Source organism: Babylonia areolata, chromosome 6 (genome assembly GCF_041734735.1).
Source record: "Babylonia areolata isolate BAREFJ2019XMU chromosome 6, ASM4173473v1, whole genome shotgun sequence".
Lineage (NCBI taxonomy): Eukaryota > Metazoa > Mollusca > Gastropoda > Neogastropoda > Buccinidae > Babylonia > Babylonia areolata.
Genome location: NC_134881.1, coordinates 37,618,410 through 37,641,989, shown reverse-complemented (window position 1 = coordinate 37,641,989; position 23,580 = coordinate 37,618,410). Strand labels below are relative to the sequence as shown.

At 39.2% G+C, this 23,580-nt stretch overlaps 1 protein-coding gene across 1 annotated transcript in view; it reads left to right on the top strand.

The window, feature by feature from the left end:
* The first annotated feature begins 243 nt into the window (after positions 1 to 243).
* LOC143283513 (uncharacterized) overlaps positions 244 to 23,580 on the top strand; it is a 67,195-nt gene continuing 43,858 nt past the window's right edge. Inside the window, exons 1-8 of the mRNA XM_076589757.1 lie at positions 244 to 564; positions 2,305 to 2,468; positions 3,036 to 3,259; positions 4,254 to 4,383; positions 7,713 to 7,829; positions 8,467 to 8,526; positions 11,748 to 11,816; positions 12,452 to 12,726. Coding sequence (XP_076445872.1) covers positions 492 to 564; positions 2,305 to 2,468; positions 3,036 to 3,259; positions 4,254 to 4,383; positions 7,713 to 7,829; positions 8,467 to 8,526; positions 11,748 to 11,816; positions 12,452 to 12,726 — 1,112 coding nt within the window. The 5' untranslated portion in view covers positions 244 to 491. The remainder of the gene's footprint in view (positions 565 to 2,304; positions 2,469 to 3,035; positions 3,260 to 4,253; positions 4,384 to 7,712; positions 7,830 to 8,466; positions 8,527 to 11,747; positions 11,817 to 12,451; positions 12,727 to 23,580) is intronic.

Below are 23,580 nucleotides of genomic sequence, written 5' to 3'. Positions count from 1 at the left end.
GGGACTGGAATCTTCGAATTTCAGACAAAAAGTTGGTCTCTGTAACCAGTCCGCTACTGGTTTGGTCTTCAATGAGCTTTTGGATTGTGTTGTGATGTGCAAAAAAGAATAGAGGGAAACAACTCTTTGCAATTGTGCACGAAAGGAAATGGTTGGGCTGCTCCCCCTTGGGTCCGGAAGCAGACGAGAATTATGTTTGGCATCAGCATCATAATTTATCATAATATCTGCAGGACAAGGCCTGGTACGCATCGTTCTAACAAGTTGTAGGTGATGCTTCGATGTCACCAACCTTCGTGCAAGCATAATAATGAAGTGCACCGAATCCTTCTGGGAGAAAACGCATTTTTTCTCTCGAATTTTGCTTTTGTGCAGGTGATTTTGAAATTGATGATGGCAGATTGCACTGATCTGTCGAGCTGGTTTGAGTACCTGTGTTACAAATCGTAAGTCGTGCATTATCCGACCAGCATACTCTGTGACACAGAATAATGGCATCGTACCAAGCTCAACACATACAGTTCGAAAACTGGACTCCACAAGAAGTCGCCAATTGGCTGCAGGGTAAGTTGTGTTTTTTACACGGAGAATAGTAATGGTTTGCAAAATATAGCTGCATAATTGTAAAGAAAACCGAATCAAGTTACGGTAGTCATCAATATTGCCAGTGACAGTCAGTACCGATAAAACGTTTGATTTCCTTTGTTTTTCTGTGGGGATGCATTTCTTATGTTTGTTATGATAACTATAATTATATTTAACTGGACAAAGGGTCACTTTTTACCTGAAGGAATTAAAACTAAAGGGTTGGTCTTTTCAGTGAAGAAAATTGAAAGAATGGCATGTGCTCGCAATGAAATTTGTGTTCAGTGTTTGAATTCTTTTACAGTTCTTAAAAGGGCTTTGCTCCTTATTCCATTCTTTTGATTATTTTTCAACCAGGGAGACTTCTTAAATTGTTCATGATTTGAACAGTTAAGTCCTTTTCAGAACTGATGAATTTGAATATATTAATTTTGTTTTCCAAATTTGACCAGTTGAATCCTTATTGTATCCTTTTTATGCTTCATTTAGTTTGTGATTTTTTGGTGCACTTTAAAAAACATCTAATACCACACCCAGGACATACTCATGGTACTGCTGTTGTTGTTTTCCAACCCTGTCACTGATTTATTAGTGTGTAAACACACTTTGTATATATTTATTTTTTAGACACCGAATTTTAAAAAGTTTAGATTTTTCAAAATAGTTGAATTTACTTGAAATGATTAATGATTTATTTTGAATTATACTGATAGAAAAACAAGCACGACAAAATAAAAAAAATAATAAAAAAATTAAAAGATAAACGATACAAATACAATGAAAATAAAGATGAAAAAGAAAAACAAAGAAAACCTGCAATTTCAACCTGCCCTCTCCTTTAGCAATGCAATTTTGGTACGCAGTGCAGCATGCAAAAATGTGTATGTTTCATTATCTTGCAGACAGATTTGGGACATAAGCCAGTGACTTCACAAGTTTGTATGTATTTATTATTTTTTAAACACTGAATTTAGAAAAGTTTTAGATTTTTCAAAATAGTTAGAATGGTTATTGATTTATTTTATTTGATACTGATGATAGAAAAACAAGCACTGCAAACTAGAAAAACAAAACAAACAAAAAAAGAAAAAGAAAAAAAAGAAGAAATTAAGATTAAGATTAAAAAAAAGAAAAAGAAAAAAAACCCTGCAATTTCACCCTACCCTCTTCTTTACCAAAGCAATGTTGGTACACTGTGCAGAATGCAGAAATGCGTATGTTTCATTATCTTGCAGATTTAGGACATAATCCAGTGACCTCTGGGTTATAATAACGTATGCATTATTCTGTATCAGATGTAGAATTGTACTGTACAATGTCAGCTAACTAGATGTCATAAAAGAATCTAAATCTTTGTGCAGAAAAGTGTTTAGTTCAGTTGCTGAAGGAGGCATCACTGTGTTCAGACAAATCCATATACACTACACTACATCTGTTGGGCAGATGTCTGACCAGCAGTGTAATCCAGTGCTGGTGGTAGTAGCAAATATTCAAACGAGAACTTTGAAGACTGAAGTGGAGAATGGTTCCATGTGAACAGCAGTTGAACATGGGTCAGTCGGTACTAAGATAGAGGAAGAGTCCATTTGGAATCAAAGCGCTGTTGCAGAAAAGAAACTACAGGAATAGAATCAGTGTACACCATGCAAATAGTGAATTGATTCTACATCATACCTGTACTGTCTGATTATTCATAGTGCTTGCTATGTGTGACACTAGGACTGGACGAATCAGTGGCACAGTATGTGACGCTGTTCAAAATCAACTCAGTGGACGGGCGGAAGCTGCTGATGCTGAACCACTCTGACCTGGAGAAGATGGGCATCAAGAAACTGGGTCATCAAGAACTGGTGCTGGAGGCTGTCGACCTGCTGCGCTCCCTGGTGGGTCTGGGGGTGATGATGATGTTGATGATGGTGATGTTGGTGATGATGATGATGGGCATCAAGAAAGTGGGTCACCTGAAATTGGTGCTGGAGGCTGTTGACCTGCTCTGATGGTGATGATGATGATACTAATTATGATGACACTAATGATGTGCTGATGATAATGATAATGATAAAAATGGTGATGATGATGATCTGTGGGCTTTTCAGTAGGTGGACACTGCTGGATGTGGATACATTAAGTCCTGTCTTTGATTATTTACAGACTCTCTCAACTTGTATTTTATTCAAATCTCCAGCATGGAGTCCAAGAACTGATAATAACAATAGTAATAATGATGATAATAAAAAAGTAATAATAATAATGATGATGATAATGATAATCATAATAATTGTTATGATAATGATAACAATAATAGTTGTCATCACCATAAGAAGAAGAACGATGATAATGATAATAATAATAACAATAATATGTTTAAAGGTCAAAGTTTGGGGAAGTAGCATAGCATTAGAACTGTAACAGTACTGTATTTGTTACTAACATTGCCACATTGGTTCCAGCGTTACACCCTGGACACAGAGAACCTTCAGTCCATGGCGCTACAGCTGGGCTGCAAGGCTCGCAATGTGGTGGCGGAGATCCAGATGCGGCAGGGAGAGAACGACCAGAACCGTGCCAATCTGCGGTATGGGGAGCTGCACCGGCGCCGGCTGTCCATCACCATCCTGTCCTACGTGGCTGACCTGCTGACCACACTGAAGAACCTCGTTTCCTGGCTGGACAGGTGGCTGGGTCCTGTCAGTGCCTGTTTCATGGAGGTGTCAGAGTGTGCAGACAGATACATACATGCTGCACCACATCTGCCTTCACGCTCTCTCTGCTTGGCGCTTCTTTGAAATTTGTTTGAATTATTTTTAAAAGCTTATGTGGTGTAGAATATATGGATCAGACTGCACACTTTCAGATCTCCATGAAACTGAAACTATCCGACGGATGTGATAGCTAAGTAGTTACAGCATCAGACTTTCAATCTAAGGGTCCTGCATTCGAATCCCAACTGTGTATGGTGGGTTAATGGTGGAGATTTTCTGATCTCCCAGATCAACATATAAGCATACTATTATGTGTACACTTGCAGAACATCAAATTGGCACATTAAAGGTCCCATAATCCATATCAGAGTTTGTGGTGGGTTTTTGAAACAAGAACATAACCAACATGCACTCCCTTTAAAATGGAGTATGGCTGCCTTAACAGTGGGGTGAAGAACAAAACAGTCTTACATGTACATGTAAAAGCCCACTTGTACAAGTAAGTAAACATGGGAGTTGTTGTCCCTTTGAAAACTTTCTTGATTTTGATTTCTTTAAATTTTTACAGCAGATGTGGTGTAACATATGTATATATATATCAGTCTTCACACTTCTTGATACTGAAACTTTACATTTAGCTTGCAGGTGTTCTGGGGAAAAAAAGTAAAAAATAAAAAGCAGCAATAAAAATCTGGATTGATGAGTCTCTTTCAAATGAAGACCCTGTTTAAAACAAGCATAGAATATATACATAGCAACAGAATGCTACGTGTAATGCATTATACGTTGTGTGACAAACATGCTTTACCCTGCGAATTATAATAAGCTACACATGTGCTGGCAAATTTAGAATTTACTGATCAAAGTCTGAGATAGCAATGAAAACCAAAAAATTACTGGGCAAATCAAGAAAAGTGTGTGCTCATGTTGTTGTGTCCCTAACTGGGACACACTGGTGACTGACAGGGCTCCGTTTGAAGGGATCTACGACATCTGCCGGCTGCGGAACTCTGTGGTGAAGCTGGGTCTGGAACTGGTGACGGTGACACAGAGAGAGTCTGCCTGTGTGGACCCCGAGGGAGCCATCAAGAAATCAGTGAGTGTTGAGGGAAGATGAGGGGGTCAGTGGGGGTGGGAGCACATAGAAATCTGTTAGTGCTCAGGAGGACATAAAAAAATCAGTGTTGAGAGAGATGTCAAGAAATAAGTGAAGGCTTTTAGGGCACCATAATGATGGGGACATCAAGAATCCTTAAGTGTTCAGAGGAGGTCAAGAAATTAGCATGTGCCCATGGGGACATGAAAAAAACCAACATGCTTTGGGTTGTGTCATGAAATGAGTAAATGTTGAAAGGGATATAAAGAAATCCCTAAGTGTTTCGGGGAAACTAAGAAAAGGGCAGGTATTGAGGAGACGTCATTTGCAAATCATTAGGTATAGAGGAGAATATTAAAAACTCAGTAAGTGTTTATCCATGTGATGTTTTAGTGTGCATTCTGACCAGATACTGTGAGGAACTTGGTCAGAGCAACACATGGTTCCCCACTTGTGAAAAAGCAGATGCTACTTTTACCTTTGACAAACTATATAACCATTGTCTCATGAACAAATTTCCTCATGAGCATGTTCATTTAAACTTTTTTAAACAAATATTGGGAGTCCACAAAAAATCCACAAATTTAGCAATACTTGGTGAAATAGGTAAATACCCCTTAAGTTTAAAAGTGATTTGTCAAGTAATAAAATTTTGTTTTCACTTAACACAGGCACGAGAAAATTCGTATATCAAAATTGTGTATGACAACATGCTTACAGAGGAAACAAAACAGTGAACATGGATTAATTTCATTGAAATTATATTACAGAATCTTGGTTTAAGACATGTTTGGAATAATCAGTCAACATTCAATGTTCATAGACTTAGACGCGTTATAATGAATAAACTAGAATATGGATATGTTTTATTCTGGAAGAGAACAAATCTGAAATTAAATCTAAACTACTATTCTATAATAAAATTACTCGTGAATACAGAACTGAACCTTATTTGCTTGAAGGATATCTTAATTATAATCAAAAACAATCATTGTGCAAATTAAGAATATCCTGACATGATTTAGCAATAGAAAAAAGCCGATATTTTAACATCCCAAAAGAAAGGAGACTATGTTTACAATGTCAAACAATAGAGAATGAATATCATTTCTTAGATGACTGCGAATTATACAAAGAAATAAGAATAGAATTTATGCAAAAAATTCAAAAGTACCTTCCAAATATTATTAAACCCAGTCAGCTAATACTGGAAGACAAACTTGTGGGACTGTTTGGGAAATTTGTCAGTAACTGCTGTCAAAAATGTCATAGCAGGCGGGAGTGATTCAATCTCTTGTTCAATATTTATCTATTTTGTTTAGCTTTTTTGTGCGTGGTTTCATGTAACTTTGCATGCGTGTCTTATAAAGCTTGTTCAGGTTTAATTGACATTAAAATTGATTCTGATTTCGATTCTGATTCTGATTCATACACTCATGTCTTAAATCGGAATGCAGCCCAAGTCATCTTTCAATGTGGCACATTTATAAGTAGAACACTATAAAGTGGCCTGTTCATGACATCAAGAACATCCTGGTTATTGTTAATCTGAGCATGTCCTGTGTTTGTACAGTGTGGCACACTGATAGACCACTGTGAAGGGCTTGTTCAGAACACCACACAACTCTGTCATGGCACTGAACATGGCCTGTGTTTGTACAGTGTGGCACACTGATAGACCACTGTGAAGGGCTTGTTCAGAACACCACACAACTCTGTGTCATGGCACTGAACATGGCCTGTGTTTATACAGTGTGGCACACTGATAGACCACTGTGAAGGGCTTGTTCAGAACACTGCACAACTCTATGTCATGGCACTGAACATGGCCTGTGTTTATACAGTGTGGCACACTGATAGACCACTGTGAAGGGCTTGTTCAGAACACTGCACAACTCTATGTCATGGCACTGAACATGGCCTGTGTTTATACAGTGTAGCACACTGATAGACCACTGTGAAGGGCTTGTTCAGAACACCACACAACTCTGTCATGGCACTGAACATGGCCTGTGTTTATACAGTGTAGCACACTGATAGACCACTGTGAAGGGCTTGTTCAGAACACCACACAACTCTGTGTCATGGCACTGAACATGGCCTGTGTTTGTACAGTGTAGCACACTGATAGACCACTGTGAAGGGCTTGTTCAGAACACCACACAACTCTGTGTCATGGCACTGAACATGGCCTGTGTTTATACAGTGTAGCACACTGATAGACCACTGTGAAGGGCTTGTTCAGAACACCACACAACTCTGTGTCATGGCACTGAACATGGCCTGTGTTTGTACAGTGTGGCACACTGATAGACCACTGTGAAGGGCTTGTTCAGAACACCGCACAACTCTATGCCATTGCACTGAACATGGCCTGTGTGTTCACAGTGTGGGACACAGTATTGTGAGGGGCTCGTTCAGAACATCACATTGCTCTATGTCATTGCACTGAACATGGCCTGTGTGTTCACAGTGTGGGACACAGAGAGTATTGTGAGGGGCTCGTTCAGAACATCACATTGCTCTATGTCATTGCACTGAACATGGCCTGTGTGTTCACAGTGTGGGACACAGAGAGTATTGAGAGGGGCTCGTTCAGAACATCACATTGCTCTATGTCATTGCACTGAACATGGCCTGTGTGTTCACAGTGTGGGACACAGAGAGTATTGTGAGGGGCTCGTTCAGAACATCACATTGCTCTATGTCAATGCACTGAACATGGCCTGTGTGTTCACAGTGTGGGACACAGAGAGTATTGTGAGGGGCTCGTTCAGAACATCACATTGCTCTATGTCATTGCACTGAACATGGCCTGTGTGTTCACAGTGTGGGACACAGAGAGTATTGTGAGGGGCTCGTTCAGAACATCACATTGCTCTATGTCATTGCACTGAACATGGCCTGTGTGTTCACAGTGTGGGACACAGAGAGTATTGTGAGGGGCTCGTTCAGAACATCACATTGCTCTATGTCATTGCACTGAACATGGCCTGTGTGTTCACAGTGTGGGACACAGAGAGTATTGTGAGGGGCTCGTTCAGAACATCACATTGCTCTATGTCATTGCACTGAACATGGCCTGTGTGTTCACAGTGTGGGACACAGAGAGTATTGTGAGGGGCTCGTTCAGAACATCACATTGCTCTATGTCATTGCACTGAACACAGCCTCTTTGTCTACAGTATGGGACACTGAGTATTGTGAGGGGTTCGTTCAGAATGTCACATTGATCTATGTCATTGCACTGAACGCGGCCTGTCTACAGTGTGGGACACTGATAGAGTATTGTGAGGTGCTTGTTCTGAACACGGCCTGTGTCTTTACAGTGTGGCACACTGATAGAGTATTGTGAGGGGCTCGTTCAGAACACCAAGGATCCCCTGGTCATCCAACCAGCAGCACTGGAGCAGGCCACCATCCGCAAGAAGCAAGGGGAAGAACTGGTCAGTGGGCATGAGGACTGTTGGCACTGCGTTCTTAATGTGTTGTTCTGTGGACATACATGTGTCGCTGTAGAAATTGAACAATATTGCATGCTCTAAATGTTTGACATGGGTGGAAGTATTTCTGTATTATATGGATTTCCATATTGATAATTTGTTGATTTAAAAAAACGACTTTATTTTGTTTTGGTATTAAGACCCCATACTCTAGCTCCCAAGACCCTGGCTGCAAACATTTTAGTATTACAAAAGTCAGTCACTCCTACCCATGATGTAAATAGCATCACGCATTATTTGCTGTGGCAAAACTGTATATAAAGGTCTTATGCCTGTTTATATCACTATGAGAGGGAGGGAGGGAGAAGGAAAAGAGAGACATGGGGGAGAGAGAGAGAGAGACTGAAGCAGTTTTTCATTAAGGTTATGTTTCTCCTGCATTTGGTAGCCTCACAAGGCCTGACCAATTTATTGAATCTATACATAGCTTGGGAACTGGCATCCCCTCCCTACCTACCTTTTAATTTTAAGCAGATGTGATGTAGGATATATATATATATATATATAGTCTGTATGCTTTGCTGCCTCCTTGAAACTGCAGCTGATTGCTTTCTTCCACTTCTGTTTTTTACTTTGACAGGGTATGAACATCCAGTCTGCCTACAATGGAATCCATGGAATCAGCAGTATCAAAGATTTAGTGAGTACAGGGTTTACTGTGGCTGTCTTAGCTTTATGTAGGGGGACAAGGTGGTGAAGGGTTGTTGTGTCATGCACCCATGTAGACTTGTACCACACTCACGTCAAATTCTCCATTCAATTCTTTATTCATTTTCAGCCAAAACTTAAACAAAAACAAAAACAAAACAAACAAACAACAAGAACAACAACAACAACAACAACAACAAATCAGAAAAAAAATCCTGAAAGAAAAGAAACAAAACAAGCAAAATTTATAGCAATGAAACAGAAAGGTATACCATGTCCACATGATCATGGCAAATTAATGGTGACTAAACAAAGGAAATTATTACCATGTCCACATGATCATGGCAAAACATTATAAAACCAAGAACAACATATGCCATGTCCACACGATCACGGCAAATTAAAGGCAATTAAACAAAAGCATTTATTACCATGTCCGCATGATCATGGCAATACATTATAAAAACAAGAGCAACACCTACCATGCCCACATGATTATGGCAAATTAATGGTGATTAAGCAAATATTACCATGTCCACATGATCATGGTAAAACATTACAAAAACGAGAACAGCATCAGCCATGTCCACATGATCATGGTGAAATAATATCAGTGAAGCAAAACAATATCTGGCATGCCCACATGACCATGGCAAGTTAATAATGATTAGACAAAATTACATATTTATCATCAAAACATACTGTATTACAGAAAGCATAAAAAAAGGAATACTTTCAGTTTGAAGGAACTTGCAGCAAATGAGCGAGCAATCAGTGGAAATTTTCCACAGATAAAATCATGGAATTCTGTGAAGTTCTTCCACAGACACATATCAACACATGAAATTAAAACCATAATCAAGATGTTTCTTGATTAGCAAGGGGTTGGTAGCTCTGTTTTTTCCTAAATAACAAAAATAATATTCAGTGTATGGGGCCTTGTGAGCACAACCCCATAATGAGTCCTTAAAACAACAGCAATACACAAACACACACAAAAATACCAACACACACCTCAGGACTAAGATGTTCCCACAGGCATTTGCGCCCGCTGCCTGTCAGCCTCACGCACACATTCTGCCAGTGAACCAAAGTCACTGAAAACAAGTTGACAATCATCAGCACCTAAAACCACTAGTCCAGATCTCAACATAACTGGACATTAGGGAACAACCAAGCCATCGGAAACCTGCTGTGCAATGGTATATTACTTCGATCTCAGCTTAGCAGAACGCTCTCTCTCTTTCACACACGCACACACTCAGAATCTTCATCAGCTACTCCATCTTTCTGCCGACGTTCTCTTAGCCAAAAGTCTCATTCCTGGCTAAACTACAGCAAATAATACAGTTTAAACGGACACAAAAAATTGAACGTTCAACATCTCTCGGCATTTTTACAACAAAAGAATGCTTATATTTTTCTGGTTCGAAATGTCCGCTTCAGTCTTTAGAACTGTGTTTATAGTGGTGGAAGGTCACAAAGTAACCTTGACACATGAACCCTAAGCCTGGTGTGTATTGCCATACCGAAAATCTTAACAGACACACACCAGCCTATAAATTATCAGTTCTTTTTGAGTTGCAAGAAGTGGTCAACAGCAAAAAATTAATTACATGTAAAGGAAAGAGTCTTCTCTTGAAAAGAACTTGCTATATCACTGACTAGAACCCGTTCATAATAAGATGAACATTTAACAATCTTTTATAAATAACATAGTTCTTCCATGATAATTTATGTCACAAGAAAAACAACAACAAAATCATTCTCCATAAAAAGTCTGTATCAGACTTTTGCAAGCAAAAGACATTTAATATAGCAGCATACAAAATAAAAATGAACAGCACTCTTTAGTAATGTCTAATCATTCCTGGCAGGCAAATTTTCCAAAGTCAGACTTTCTTCTGAATAGAATGCCGTAAAATGATTTTCTTAACAAAAAAACCCCAACAAACTTCAATCTTCAACCAAACAAGTGGTTTGTAACTTCTAGGCTTCCCTGCAGACAACCAAGACCGAATTATACCAGGGAAAAATCTCACATACCCAATCTCTCCCCTTCCACAAAGCACCTGCTTGCTCTGTGATGTTGTCTCTCTAGTGGTTGGAGCCAAAGTGACCCAGAGCTCAAAGAAGATGCCCAAGGTACTATTTTCATCCTTCCACAACACACTGTAGTACCCTCATATTCAGTCCCAACAATACTATTATTCACAAAATAATAAACATAAAATTTTCAGAAACTGTAAAGCAAAAAAATAATAAATTCTTACCAACTAGGCCAAGTTAGGTTGGTATACAAGAATAAAGAAAGATAAACACACTTTTAATGGTGGGAAAATTAACAAAGCACGTTCACAACCCCTCATTAATGAGTTCTAGACATTCCAAGACATTATTCAACTGGGGTCCCCGATAGCTCAGAGGTTTAAGCCAAGTGGTCGAAGGGAGATAACCTAGCCCTTCCACTCAGTTCAGGACAGTCAGTAACAGACATTTCCTGCTGCATATGTCTTCTCATATTTGTACAGGTTTGTCTTGTCTGTTCTTGTGTGTGTGTGTGTGTGTTTCTTTGTCATAGGTGACTCTGTTTGTTGTTTGTGTGTGTGTGTGTGTGTGTGTGTGTGAATGCATTGATGTATATGCTGGAAGCGCTAGTGGGTGGGTTTGCCACTGAATGATCTTAATAATGTTTGTGGTTTCTGTTGTTGCTTTAAATAAACTGATCTCCATAAATGTCTGTTTCTGTTTTACATGTGACAGTGTGTGTGTGCGTGTGTGTGTGTGCGTGTGTGTATGTTTGTGTGTGTGTGTGTGTGTGTGTGTGTGTGTGTGTGTGCTTTACACACTGATGCACATATAAGAAGTACTTGTGGACTGCTGTGCTGTTGATTTCAGAAAATTTTGGTCTGCAGTGCTCTAGTGCTTGGAGCACTGACATATGACTTATGAGAGCAAAATTTTGTTCTTCAGGAAATTTTATAAAATTCAGGGATGTGTAAACTGGCAAGATGAGTCTAGGGATGACAAAATAGGCCGTGAATAATGCCTGTTTTGTGGGTGTATGTGTGGGTGTGGGTCGGTGGGTGCATACGTGTGTGTTGCTGGGTGTGTGTGTGTGTGTGTCGGGGGGGGGGGTGTATGTCTCTCTTTGTGTGTTTATGCATGTGTTTGTGTGTGTGTGTGTGACGGTGAACTTCTGGCTTGTTTCAGTCCCCGGCGGACATGTGCAGTAAAATAGAGAAAGGGGACGAGGTGTTACAGGTCAACGGACAGACTGTGGTCAGTATCAGCTTTGTGCCCAGTACTTTGTAGTGACATGTGGGGAGTCTGTGTGATCCACCTTTCATATGGTTCTGCTGGATCTTTTTTTACAGGGGAACAAAATCAGTAAAAACAATTGCTGGTCAGGCTGTGTGTGTGTGTGTGTGTGTGTGCATGTGTGTGTGTGTGAATGTGTGTGTGCGCGTGCATTGTGTGTGCGCATGTGTGTGTGTGCGCATGTGTGTGCATGTGTGTGTGTGTGCGCGTGCACGTGTGTGTGTGCATTTGCATGTGCATGTCCATTCACAAACCCATTGCTGAGACACAAGGGAACATTATAAATGATTTATACACACTGTGAAAAAAATTGAGAAGTAGAGTCCATTCACAAAGCCATCTCTGAGACACAAGAGAACCTTATAAATCTTCTATTCAAACTGTGAAAAACTTGAAGTTTATCCCCCACACAACACCTACATTGACCCTGTCTCTGTGTGTGTGTGTGTGCGCGCACGTGCATGTGTGTGTTTGCGTGTTTGTGTGATTGTATGCGTGTGCGTGCGTGCATGCATGCCTGTCTGTCTGTCTGTGTGTGCATTCGCCCCTGCATATATGTGTACATGCATATGTGTGTGCATGCATTTGTCCACCAGCTGGGCTGGCAGCTGAAGGAGCTGGTTCGGATCCTGAAGGACCGGCCCAAGGAGGTGACCCTGCTGCTGAAGAAGCGGCCGCGGCACGTGCACCCCCTGGGCGCCATGCAGAACCACAAGAAGCTGGCGGCCAAGCACGCCCAGCAGGCTGTCACCCTGCCCAAGGCTCTGAAGAAACGCCGCTCCAGGGAGGGGGAGGGCCTCAAGCAGGGGAGACCATCCCTTCATGAGTTTGTCGTCGTGTCGGCTGCTGGAGAGAGCGTCTATGTCACCAAGTGAGTGCTGGGGATGTAGGATGTGTGTGTAGGGGTGTGGGGGGCTGGGGAGGGGATGTGTGTGGGTGTGAGTGATATAGTTTGTGGGTGTGGGGGTTAGTTTGTGGGTGTGTGTGGTGAGATGTGGTTTATGTGTGTGTGTGTGTTAGGGGGTGATGTGTGTGTATGTGAATGTGTGTGATGTAGTTTTGTGGGTGAGTGTATGTGGGGGGTGTGTGATTTGTTTTTGTGTGTATGTGATGTGGTTTATGTGTGAGTGTGGGTGCGTGGTGGAGTGTGTGTCATGTGGTTTATGCTATCTGTGGAGTGTTATGGATTTACATGAATGTGCACTGTGTTATGAGTGACGTTCAGTTGCTATTGGGGCCACTCCACACTCCCTTCCCTGCCTTCATCCCACACGCTCTTTCTTCTTTACTTTGATCAATAATTTCTGTGTCAGATTGATTGGGTATTTACACATGAGTCATGAAGGCTTTGGTTCACTTGATGTGTGATGTAGTGTGTGAGGTGTGACAGTGTGGTGTGATGTGTTGTTTGCCTCAGTGGAGACTTGCTTTGTGGATTTCTTGGTGTGGCTTAAAGAGGTGTTAAAGTGTGTTATTTCGTATCAGGAGTCGGCTCACAGGGTTTTTGTTTTCAGTCTTTTTTCCATATATGGAGAACAATATGTTTGTGCTTTCTTTTTTTTCTTTTTCTTTCTTTTTACTGGTGTATTAGATGCACATTTGCTAATGGTATGGCAAGCTTCTAATTGAGAAATTTACCTGGAAGTTATATGATTTTTCAAGTGTGTGTTTAATGGGTTTTTGAAGTAGTTGAATATTCTTGTGGTAACAGTGCGATCAAGCAGATTGTTCCACAAGTTAATAACTCTGTTAGTAAAAAAAAAACAGTGTGCAAACAGATTAGATTCGATGAAAGGTTTTGTCAACGTTAGTGGCTGTCTTCTTGTGTGTACTGTCATGTAGTATGAAGAGAATCTGTGAAGTGCTTTTGTCATGATGTCCTTACAGAATTTTATATGGGCTGATAAAACAGTTCTGTATTGTGTTGTGCTGATATTCTGCTTTCTGTTTGCTCTGTTGCATTTAAAACTATATGACATTTTTCTGTTTTTGGCTTGCCTCTTTTGTCATCGTTTCATTATGACACATAGCGCTGCAGTTTTGTGCCAGACTTACATGTATGGTATAATTTTTTAAAAAAAGTTTTTATCTTGGTCTCTTTGTCATAGGCAGTATTGGAGATGTAAAACCATCTGTGTGTGTGTGTGTGTGTGTGTGTGTGTGTGTGTGTGTGTGTGTGTGTGTGTGTGTGTGTAAGTGCTCACGCTCGTGCGTGCATGTGTGTGTGTGTGTTGGTCAGTTTATATCTTTCCACTTTTAAGTGATATTAGACAGATTGCTGATGGTGGATGTATCTGTTAAGCACAGGTTCTTGTGTACGCATGTACTATATGTGTGTGTGTGTGTGTGTGTGTGTGTGTGTATCTACATGAAGGTATATATATATTTGTGTGTGTACACACATATGTACATGCATGCATGCCTGTGTGCATGAGTGTAGAATTTTGCAAAAAAACAAAACAGAAAAATAATACTCAAAATTAAAGGGAAGGGAAGAAAAATAAGGGATCTGGTAAGGAAGGAAATCCAGTATTTAACAACTGGACAAGTACAGGACGAATCCTTTTGGATTATGCAGTAAGCCTTTAACGATATTGTCAAACTATCAAAAATACATTCCATGGATCTTTGAGAAAAATTACACTGAATTTAGAGTGCTTTTAAACTCTTCAACCCAAGTCAGTAAGGTCACCAGAAATATACTCCCCACTTAAGCATTAAATATTTGATGAGTTCAGAAGCAAAGGCACTTAGTGTGTGTGTGTGTGTGTGTGTGTGTGTGTGTTCCATGCCCAAAATGGAACAAAATTTGTTTCATAAATTAGAAAAAAAAAGTGTTTGTGTGCCTGTCATTTTCACATAAACTTTATAATTAAAAAAAAACACCCTAAAACAAACAAAAAACCAAAAAAACATGTGAGTCTGATGTAAATTCTGAGCTGCTTGTAGCTGAAATTCATTTTGAGGTGGTTGTTTTGCAACTGCAGTTTTGTAATAATAAACACATTTAAACCAAGTGAGTTTGAAGTGCGGCATGTAGTGTGATGCTATGTATGTGAATTTTGTGGTGTTGTGTAGTGTGATGAGTGGTCTTCAAGTTGTGCTGTGTTGATCACCAGCTCTGTTTCCAGTCTGAAGTGTCATCAAAGCACTTTCAGTTTGTCCGTCTGACCTGTGTCCTCAGTACAACTAGCTGTCACTCATCAACACAGCCGTTCATTTCTGCTATAATTGCCAGTCATTGGGGAATGTTGTCAGTTATTTTTTTGCAAAGTTGTCAGTCATTTGCAAAGTTGTCAATCATATTGCAAAGTTGTCAATCATTTGCAAAGTTGTCAATCGTTTTGCAAAGTTGTTAGTCATTTGCGATGTTATTGGTCATTGCAAAGATGTCATCATTTGCAAAATTGTTAATCATTTGCAAAATTGTCAGTCATTTGCAGGTTGTTGATCATTTGCAAAACTTTGAAACATTTGAAATGTCAATCAGTTATGAAGTTGTAAATCATTTTTAGAATTTTCCTCTATTTTTTACCCCTCTCTCCCTCCCCCCCCTCCCTCTCTCTCTCTTTCTCTTTCTCCCTATCTCTCAGAATTCCATTAATAGTCTTTGTAATCTCAGTCAAAATGGATACAGGTGGTATTGGAACATGTTTTTCAGTACAATAAATGATTGTTTCAAAACAGTGTCTTGTACTGATTTAGTAATTTTCATAATTTTCTTACCAAAGATATACGTGATCAAGTATTCATTCAGGTATCAGCATTAAAGTTGTCAGTCATCAGCAAAGCTGTCAATCCCCATGAAGAGATTCACAGTCAGGAGTGTATGAAGATGTACTGCTAAAAAAACAAGAAGACTGTCCATTTTAAAACTGATCTTTGAACAACAGTCAGATATTAGAAGTCGATATATTATATGATACCTTATGAATCTTAAAGAGAGAAAAAGAAGGGGAAAAAAATGGAAGACTGGCTGAGACTTGTGGATTACTGAGCATGATTGTAGTGTAGTGAGTGAATGAGAGAGAGAGAGAGAGAGAGAGTGGGGGTGGGGAGAGAGAGAGTGTATAAACGGTATATGCAGCATGTGTATGTATGTATACATGCAAACATTTGTACGTATCTCTCTCTCTCTCTCTCTCTGTGTGTGTGTGTGTGTGTGTGTGTGACATCATGGTGAACTGTCGATAAAATGTAAAAGGATCTTAGTCATATTGTAGCACTCACTGGTAGATCTATACCCACGTTTGTATGGAGATTCCATTTGAAGGCGGTGTCAAAATTTGTAATTGTATTTGTATTTCTCTTTTTTGTCACAACAGATTTCTCTGTGTGAAATTCGGCTGCTCTCCCCAGGGAGAGCGTGTCACTACACTGAGAGCGCCACCCATTTTTTGTTGTATTTTTTCCTGCATACAGTTTTATTTGTTTTTCCTATTGAAGTGGGTTTTTCCTACAGAATTGTACCAGAGACAAGTCTTTTGTTGCTGTGGGTTCTTTTACGTGTGCCAAGTGCATGCTGCACACGGGACCTCAGTTTATCATCTCATCTGAATGACTAGCATCCAGACCACCAGTCAAGGTCTAGTGGAGGGGAGAAAATATTGGTGACTGAGCTGTGATTCGAACCAGCATGCTCAGATTCTCTCACTTCCTAGACGGATGCGTTACCTCAAGGCCATCACTCCACATATAGATCCATGGAATGTATTTTTGATAGTATGACAAAAATGTCAGCTGTGTTGATTGACACAGGTTCTCCATCCCATCAGTTGAATAAAATGATTTCACCTCGTAAAAGAAAAAGAAAAAAAAAGAGTGTACGTAAAAGAAAAAGAAAAAAAAAGGAATGTACGAGGAAAAGTGGAAGGAGATAGTACTGTGCCCCATGGGGACCTTGTATTTGTCCTGATGAAATCTGACACAAAGTGTTTGTCCTGATGAAATCTGACACACACAGTGTTTGTCCTGATGAAATCTGACACAGTGTTTGTCCTGATGAAATCTGACACACACACACACAGTGTTTGTCCTGATGAAATCTGACACACACAGTGTTTGTCCTGATGAAATCTGACACACAGTGTTTGTCCTGATGAAATCTGACACACAGTGTTTGTCCTGATGAAATCTGACACACACAGTGTTTGTCCTGATGAAATCTGACACACAGTGTTTGTCCTGATGAAATCTGACACACACATTGTTTGTCCTGATGAAATCTGACACACACATTGTTTGTCCTGATGAAATCTGACACACAGTGTTTATCCTGATGAAATCTGATGCACACACACAGTGTTTGTCCTGATGAAATCTGACACACACACAGTGTTTGTCCTGATGAAATCTGATGCACACAGTGTTTGTCCTGATGAAATCTGACACACACACACAGTGTTTATCCTGATGAAATCTGGTGCACACACACAGTGTTTGTCCTGATGAAATCTGACACACACACAGTGTTTGTCCTGATGAAATCTGACACACACAGTGTTTGTCCTGATGAAATCTGACACACACACAGTGTTTGTCCTGATGAAATCTGACACACACAGTGCTTGTCCTGCTAAAATCTGACACACACAGTGTTCGTCCTGATGAAATCTGACACACACAGTGTTTGTCCTGATGAAATCTGACACACACATTGTTTGTCCTGATGAAATCTGACACACACAGTGTTTGTCCTGATAAAATCTGATGCACACACAGTGTTTTTCCTGATGAAATCTGACACACACAGTGTTTGTCCTGATGAAATCTGACACACACATTGTTTGTCCTGATCAAATCTCTCTCACACACACACAGTGTTTGTCCTGATGAAATCTGACATGCACATTGACATTGTTTGTCTTCATGAAATCTGACGCACAGAGTGTTTGCCCTAATGAAATCTGACATAGACATCATTTGTCCTGATGAAATCTGACACCCACACACAGTGTTTGTCCTAATGAAATCTGACATAGACATCATTTGTCCTGATGAAATCTGACATAGACATCATTTGTCCTGATGAAATCTGACACCCACACACATTGTTTGTCCTGGTGAAATCTGACACACACAGTGTTAGTCCTGGTGAAATCTGACTCACACATTGTTTGTCCTGATGAAATCTGACACCCACACACAGTGTTTGTCCTGGTGAAATCTGACACACACAGTGTTTGTCCTGGTGAAATCTGACATACACATTGTGTGTCCTTATGAAATCTGACACACACATTGTTAGTCCTGCTGAAATCTGACATACACATTGTTTGTCCTGATGAAATCTGACACACACATTGTTTGTCCTGATGAAATCTGACACACACAGTGTTAGTCCTGGTGAAATCTGACACACACAGTGTTTGTCCTGGTGAAATCTGACATACACAGTGTTTGTCCTGGTGAAATCTGACATACACATTGTGTGTCCTTATGAAATCTGACATACACATTGTTAGTCCTGCTGAAATCTGACATACACATTGTTTGTCCTGATGAAATCTGACATACACATTGTTTGTCCTGCTGAAATTTGACACACACATTGTTAGTCCTGGTGAAATCTGACATACACATTGTTAGTCCTGCTGAAATCTGACATACACATTGTTTGTCCTGATGAAATCTGACACACACAGTGTTTGTCCTGGTGAAATCTGACATACACATTGTTTGTCCTGATGAAATCTGACATACACATTGTTTGTCCTGCTGAAATTTGACACACACATTGTTAGTCCTGCTGAAATCTGACATACACATTGCTTGTCCTGCTGATGGTGATGAGGATGATTATGATGGTGGTAGTGGTGGTTTTTATGATGATGATGACTGATAATAATGACTGTTGTTGTTGATGATGATGACTGATGATGATGACGATAACTGATGTTTATTGATGATAATGGTGATGGTAATGGTGAATAGTGATGATGTTTACTGGTGATGATGATGATGACTGATGTTGATTGATGGTAATGGTGAATAGTGATGATGTTGACTGGTGATGATGATGATGATGACTGATGTTGATTGATGATAATGGTGATGGTAATGGTGAATAGTGATGATGTTGACTGGTGATGATGATGATGATGACTGATGTTGATTGATGATAATGGTGATGGTAATGGTGAATAGTGATGATGTTGACTGGTGATGATGATGATGATGACTGATGTTGATTGATGATAATGGTGATGGTAATGGTGAATAGTGATGATGTTGACTGGTGATGATGATGATGATGACTGATGTTGATTGATGATAATGGTGATGGTAATGGTGAATAGTGATGATGTTGACTGGTGATGATGATGATGACTGATGTTTATTGATGATAATGGTGATGGTAATGGCGAATAGTGATGATGTTGACTGGTGATGATGATGATTGATGATGATTATGATGACAATAACTGGTGATCAGAGTTGTGTGTCGTTGTCTTGCTTGAAAGGAATCAAATGAGTGACTCACCCCTTGGTTATTGCTCACTAATATTGGGAAAATCTGATGGATTTGTTGGCTCTGGTCTCATCTTTTATTATACACTTGGCTTATTCAGAGGTTATAACTTGATCATGACATTTTTGTTTCACAAAGAGTTTCTTTGGTGCAGATGCAGTAGAGGTCGTTTTCCTTATGTTAAGAATAGTGCTGAGCATTAAACAAAACTGCCCTGCTCAGTTTTCTATTTGACCAGATTACATACTTTTATGAGTCACAAACACGAGGTCTTTAATGTTAACCGGCAATACTGGTCTTTCCTCTTTTCTTCATAATCATGATGTTCAAAATGAGAGAGAAATAAACTCAAGTCATCAACATCTAAATTTGTTCATGCAGTGCCTGGCTGTTTTTTTCCCCCCCAAGGCCTCTCACCAGCTTCATTTTCATTCTACTCATCTTCCCTGTTCCACTAAGCAAATTGTATTTTGCCAGTTTCAGTTCAGATTATGTCCTTTGCCTTGTTGGTTTCCCTGTGAATCTTTCTTTGTTGTTTGGGGACTTCTTTTGGAGACTATTTCATTTTGCTGAACAAAATGTCAGTTTCTTCTGTTTTAGTTCTTTAAAGAAAAAAATTGTCATTTTTTAAACAAAATACGCAGATAATGTTAGGAACAGTGATACAAAACAAAACAGAACTTACAAAATCATTCACAAATTTGTACTGTTAAGCATCATGAAGGACTAAAGTCACAAGTGAATTCTTGTTGTTGTTTTGTTTTTTGTTTTGTTTTGAACCAGCTAAATCTTGCTGCATACAACATCTACAAGTTGGGTTACATTTGCTATCATACATTGAAACATGTCACTACATGTTGCATTGCAACAAGATGGAAGATTCCACTCTGTCCCTCCTCCTTGACTCATTCTATACTGCCCAATGACTTCCTTCATTATACTCTCTGCACAGGCCGTTTATTTATGTTACAAGAAAAATATCTGAAAAAGAATGCCATTACATACAGCTGTGAAATTTTGCGATAATATAAAGAATAGAATGGACTAACATTTGGCAAAGCTTCAAAGCATTCACTTAATTATTGAGTGATTTATCTTATTTTGAAAAACATCCATGTTTTTGACAGCTGACATAAAGGGGGTGTGTTTTTCTCATAATTTAACAAGTGTGGTCTTTTGTAACCATGGACACTTCCTAATTGTAGCAATTGAATGGGCAAATGCTTATACACAGTGGATATCCACTATAGAATAAAGTTTGCATTTGACTTTGAGCCACAGAACTTGCTGAAGTTGATGGAGATGCCATCTTGTTGAGCGAGTGAGCAAGAAGGCAGTGTTGGGTGACTGTACACTCGCATGCATTGTACTCAAACAAAAGCATTTTCAACTATAATAACTATACAGGTGCACTTTTGGGTGACCGTAGAACAGAGCTGTGCTGTTTAGTTTTGTACAAAACCGTTTACCAATGAACTACGAATTTTCAAACTCGTGGTACGCTATAGCGTACCACAGTAACAAAGCGTTGTGCACATAAGATACGCTATAGCATACTGTAGTATAGAAAGACTTAACTATCAGCTGATTTACTTAAGTAATAAAGATGTTAGTTAAGTTTTTATCCATGGATACTGACATCATACCTGACCTCTGTGGGTGCTTAAACAGCCAGGTAAAAAGTCCTACACATGAAGTTGACTTAGAAATCAGTGTAAATAAGTGTAAGTGTTGTTGTAAAGTAATAATAAAGAAATTTTAGTAAAAAGTCCAGCATGATCTGTGAAGGAATAACCCAGGTAGTTTTTTTTTTCATTTAATTAACTAGTCAATTTATCTTCAGTAATAATTGACTACTCTGATTTAGTTCACAACCTTTTACACAAAACTGTGCCCACGTGAGTTTCAGCTGGCTTTCAGAGACATACATTTTGTGACTTCTGGTTTATTTCTATATGTTTTACTGCTGTTGTTGTTGTTGTTGTATTTGCTGCTGTTGTTGTTATTATTGTCGTTGTTGTTCTTGTCCTCGTCTTCTTCTTTGTGTCAACCTGGCATCTTTTCATTAGAGCAGAAAGATATTGTTTGCCTGTTATCAGAGGCTGGTGTGATTTTGTATTGTTTTTTCTTTGTTGTTGTTGTTATTGCTTGGTTTTAGAACAAGAAAACTGCACACAAAAAAACAAGAGAAAAAAATTTCACAACCTTGAGGAGCACTCAATGTCTATTTTTGTAGATGTTATTGAGTGTGTTTGTCTCTTTCATTTTTCTTCTTTTTTTTCAAAATTGATTTTATTTTATTTTATTACTGTGATATATATGTATTTAAGAGTGTGTGTATGCCAGTGTTTGTAGGATTGTATGTTACAGGCACACCTGTATGATTATCCGAATGCTTATGAAATTATTAAAACCTACCTCTTCCCAAAATAGCCTCCCTTCCCTGCCTCTTCCTTGTCTTCAGTTTCTCCAGATTTAGAGTTCGTGTGTGTGTGAATGACTGGTGCGAAAGCGGTTTTGATTTGTCTCTGCACAAGATTCAGCGCTATATAAATATCATTATTATTATTACTATTATTATTAATGTGTGTGCATGCTTGAGTGCACCAGTATATACTTTTTGTACATGGTCGTATACTTGTACTCTTCAACATGTAAATGCACTTATGTATTTGTTACTTTTCAAGACAAAAGTAATACCATTATTGTTATTATTATTATTAATGTATGTGCATGCTTGAGTGCACCAGTATATACTTTTTGTACATGGTCGTATACTTGTACTCTTCAGCATGTAAATGCACTTATGTATTTGTTACTTATCAAAACAAAAACAAACAAAAAGTGGGGAAAGCTAACCATGACTGTAGAAAAAACAGACACACACACACACATACACATACACACACACACACACACCTTTCAGGTTCAGGGCCTCTTTGCATAAGTGATCTTAATTAAGCTAGGCTTGCTTAGGGTTAAGTTTTCTTTTGTCTACACTAATTCCATGGACATAGAAAGGAAAATTCTTAACCTGTTAGTTCATTCAGGTCTGTGGCATTTATCTCTGTGTGTGTGTGTGTGTGTGTGTGTGTGTGTGTGTGTGATGTATCTGTGTCTTTGTTTATCTGTGTGTATGAGTGTGTGAGAGAGTGAGTGAGTGTATATCTGCATTGTGTATATGTGTGTGTGTATCTGTGTGTTGTGCATTATATATGTGTGTGTGTCTGTGTCTGTGTGCATGCGTGTGTGGGTATACTAATGTTTGCTGAGCATGAATCATTTTTGTTCTGATTTTGTTTGTCATTTGCCTTCTCTGTGTCTTTCATTTTTGTTCAGTTTTCGTGTATTAACTGATCGCTCATTTTGGGGGGGTTTGTTGTTGTTTTTGTTGTCTTCTTTCCCTTTGTCTTTCTTTTCTATGATATTTTGGTGTATCATTTATTTGTTTACTTTGTTTATTTGTCTTTTTTTGTTTTTGCAAAGGTTTAATAATAAAAAAAACCTTTTGTAGGCCCTCAAGGCTCCGATCAGCCTATTGGGTTTATCATACGTAAGTCAGGCATCTACTGCCTTTAAAAAAAAAAAAAAATGAAGACAATAAAACAGAGGTGTACACGGATCAGTTCACACATATTGATGCCGCTTTGAAACTGAAAGTAGGTTTTCCAACAAAAGCATTGCAGTATTGCTGTTTGAGTGATGCTCCACAAAAAATTCATTGTGTGGCTGTCAGACTGCGTGGTGTTTACCTTAGGGGTGGGATAAGGATGAACCTCACTCCATAGTGCACTGGGGTTCATTTCAAAAAGAGAGAGAACAAATAAGGGGAAAATGTTAAGGAGGGGTGGGGGGGGGGGGGGGCTAGGGGGGTAGTGTGTGTGAGAGTGTGTGTGTGTGTGTGTGTGTGTGTGTGTGTGTGTGTGTGTGTGACTGAGGGTGTTAATATGAGTGTGTGTGTGTGAGAGAGAGAGAGAGAGAGAGAACGAACAAAATGTTTTATTCAAATAAAGGCCATAGCCCCTTACTGAAGGGGTGTCACACATGTACATTGAAATATATGAATCATAACAATCATACTGAATACAACAGCAACATACTTTGTAAACCATAAATTGCTCACACTCAAAGTGTGAGAAAGAGAGAGAGATAGAGAGCATGTGTGTGTGTGTGTGTGTGTGTGTGTGTGTGTGTTTATATTTGCTCATATATGTCCATGTATCATGCACATACTTTCATGTCTCTATGTGAATA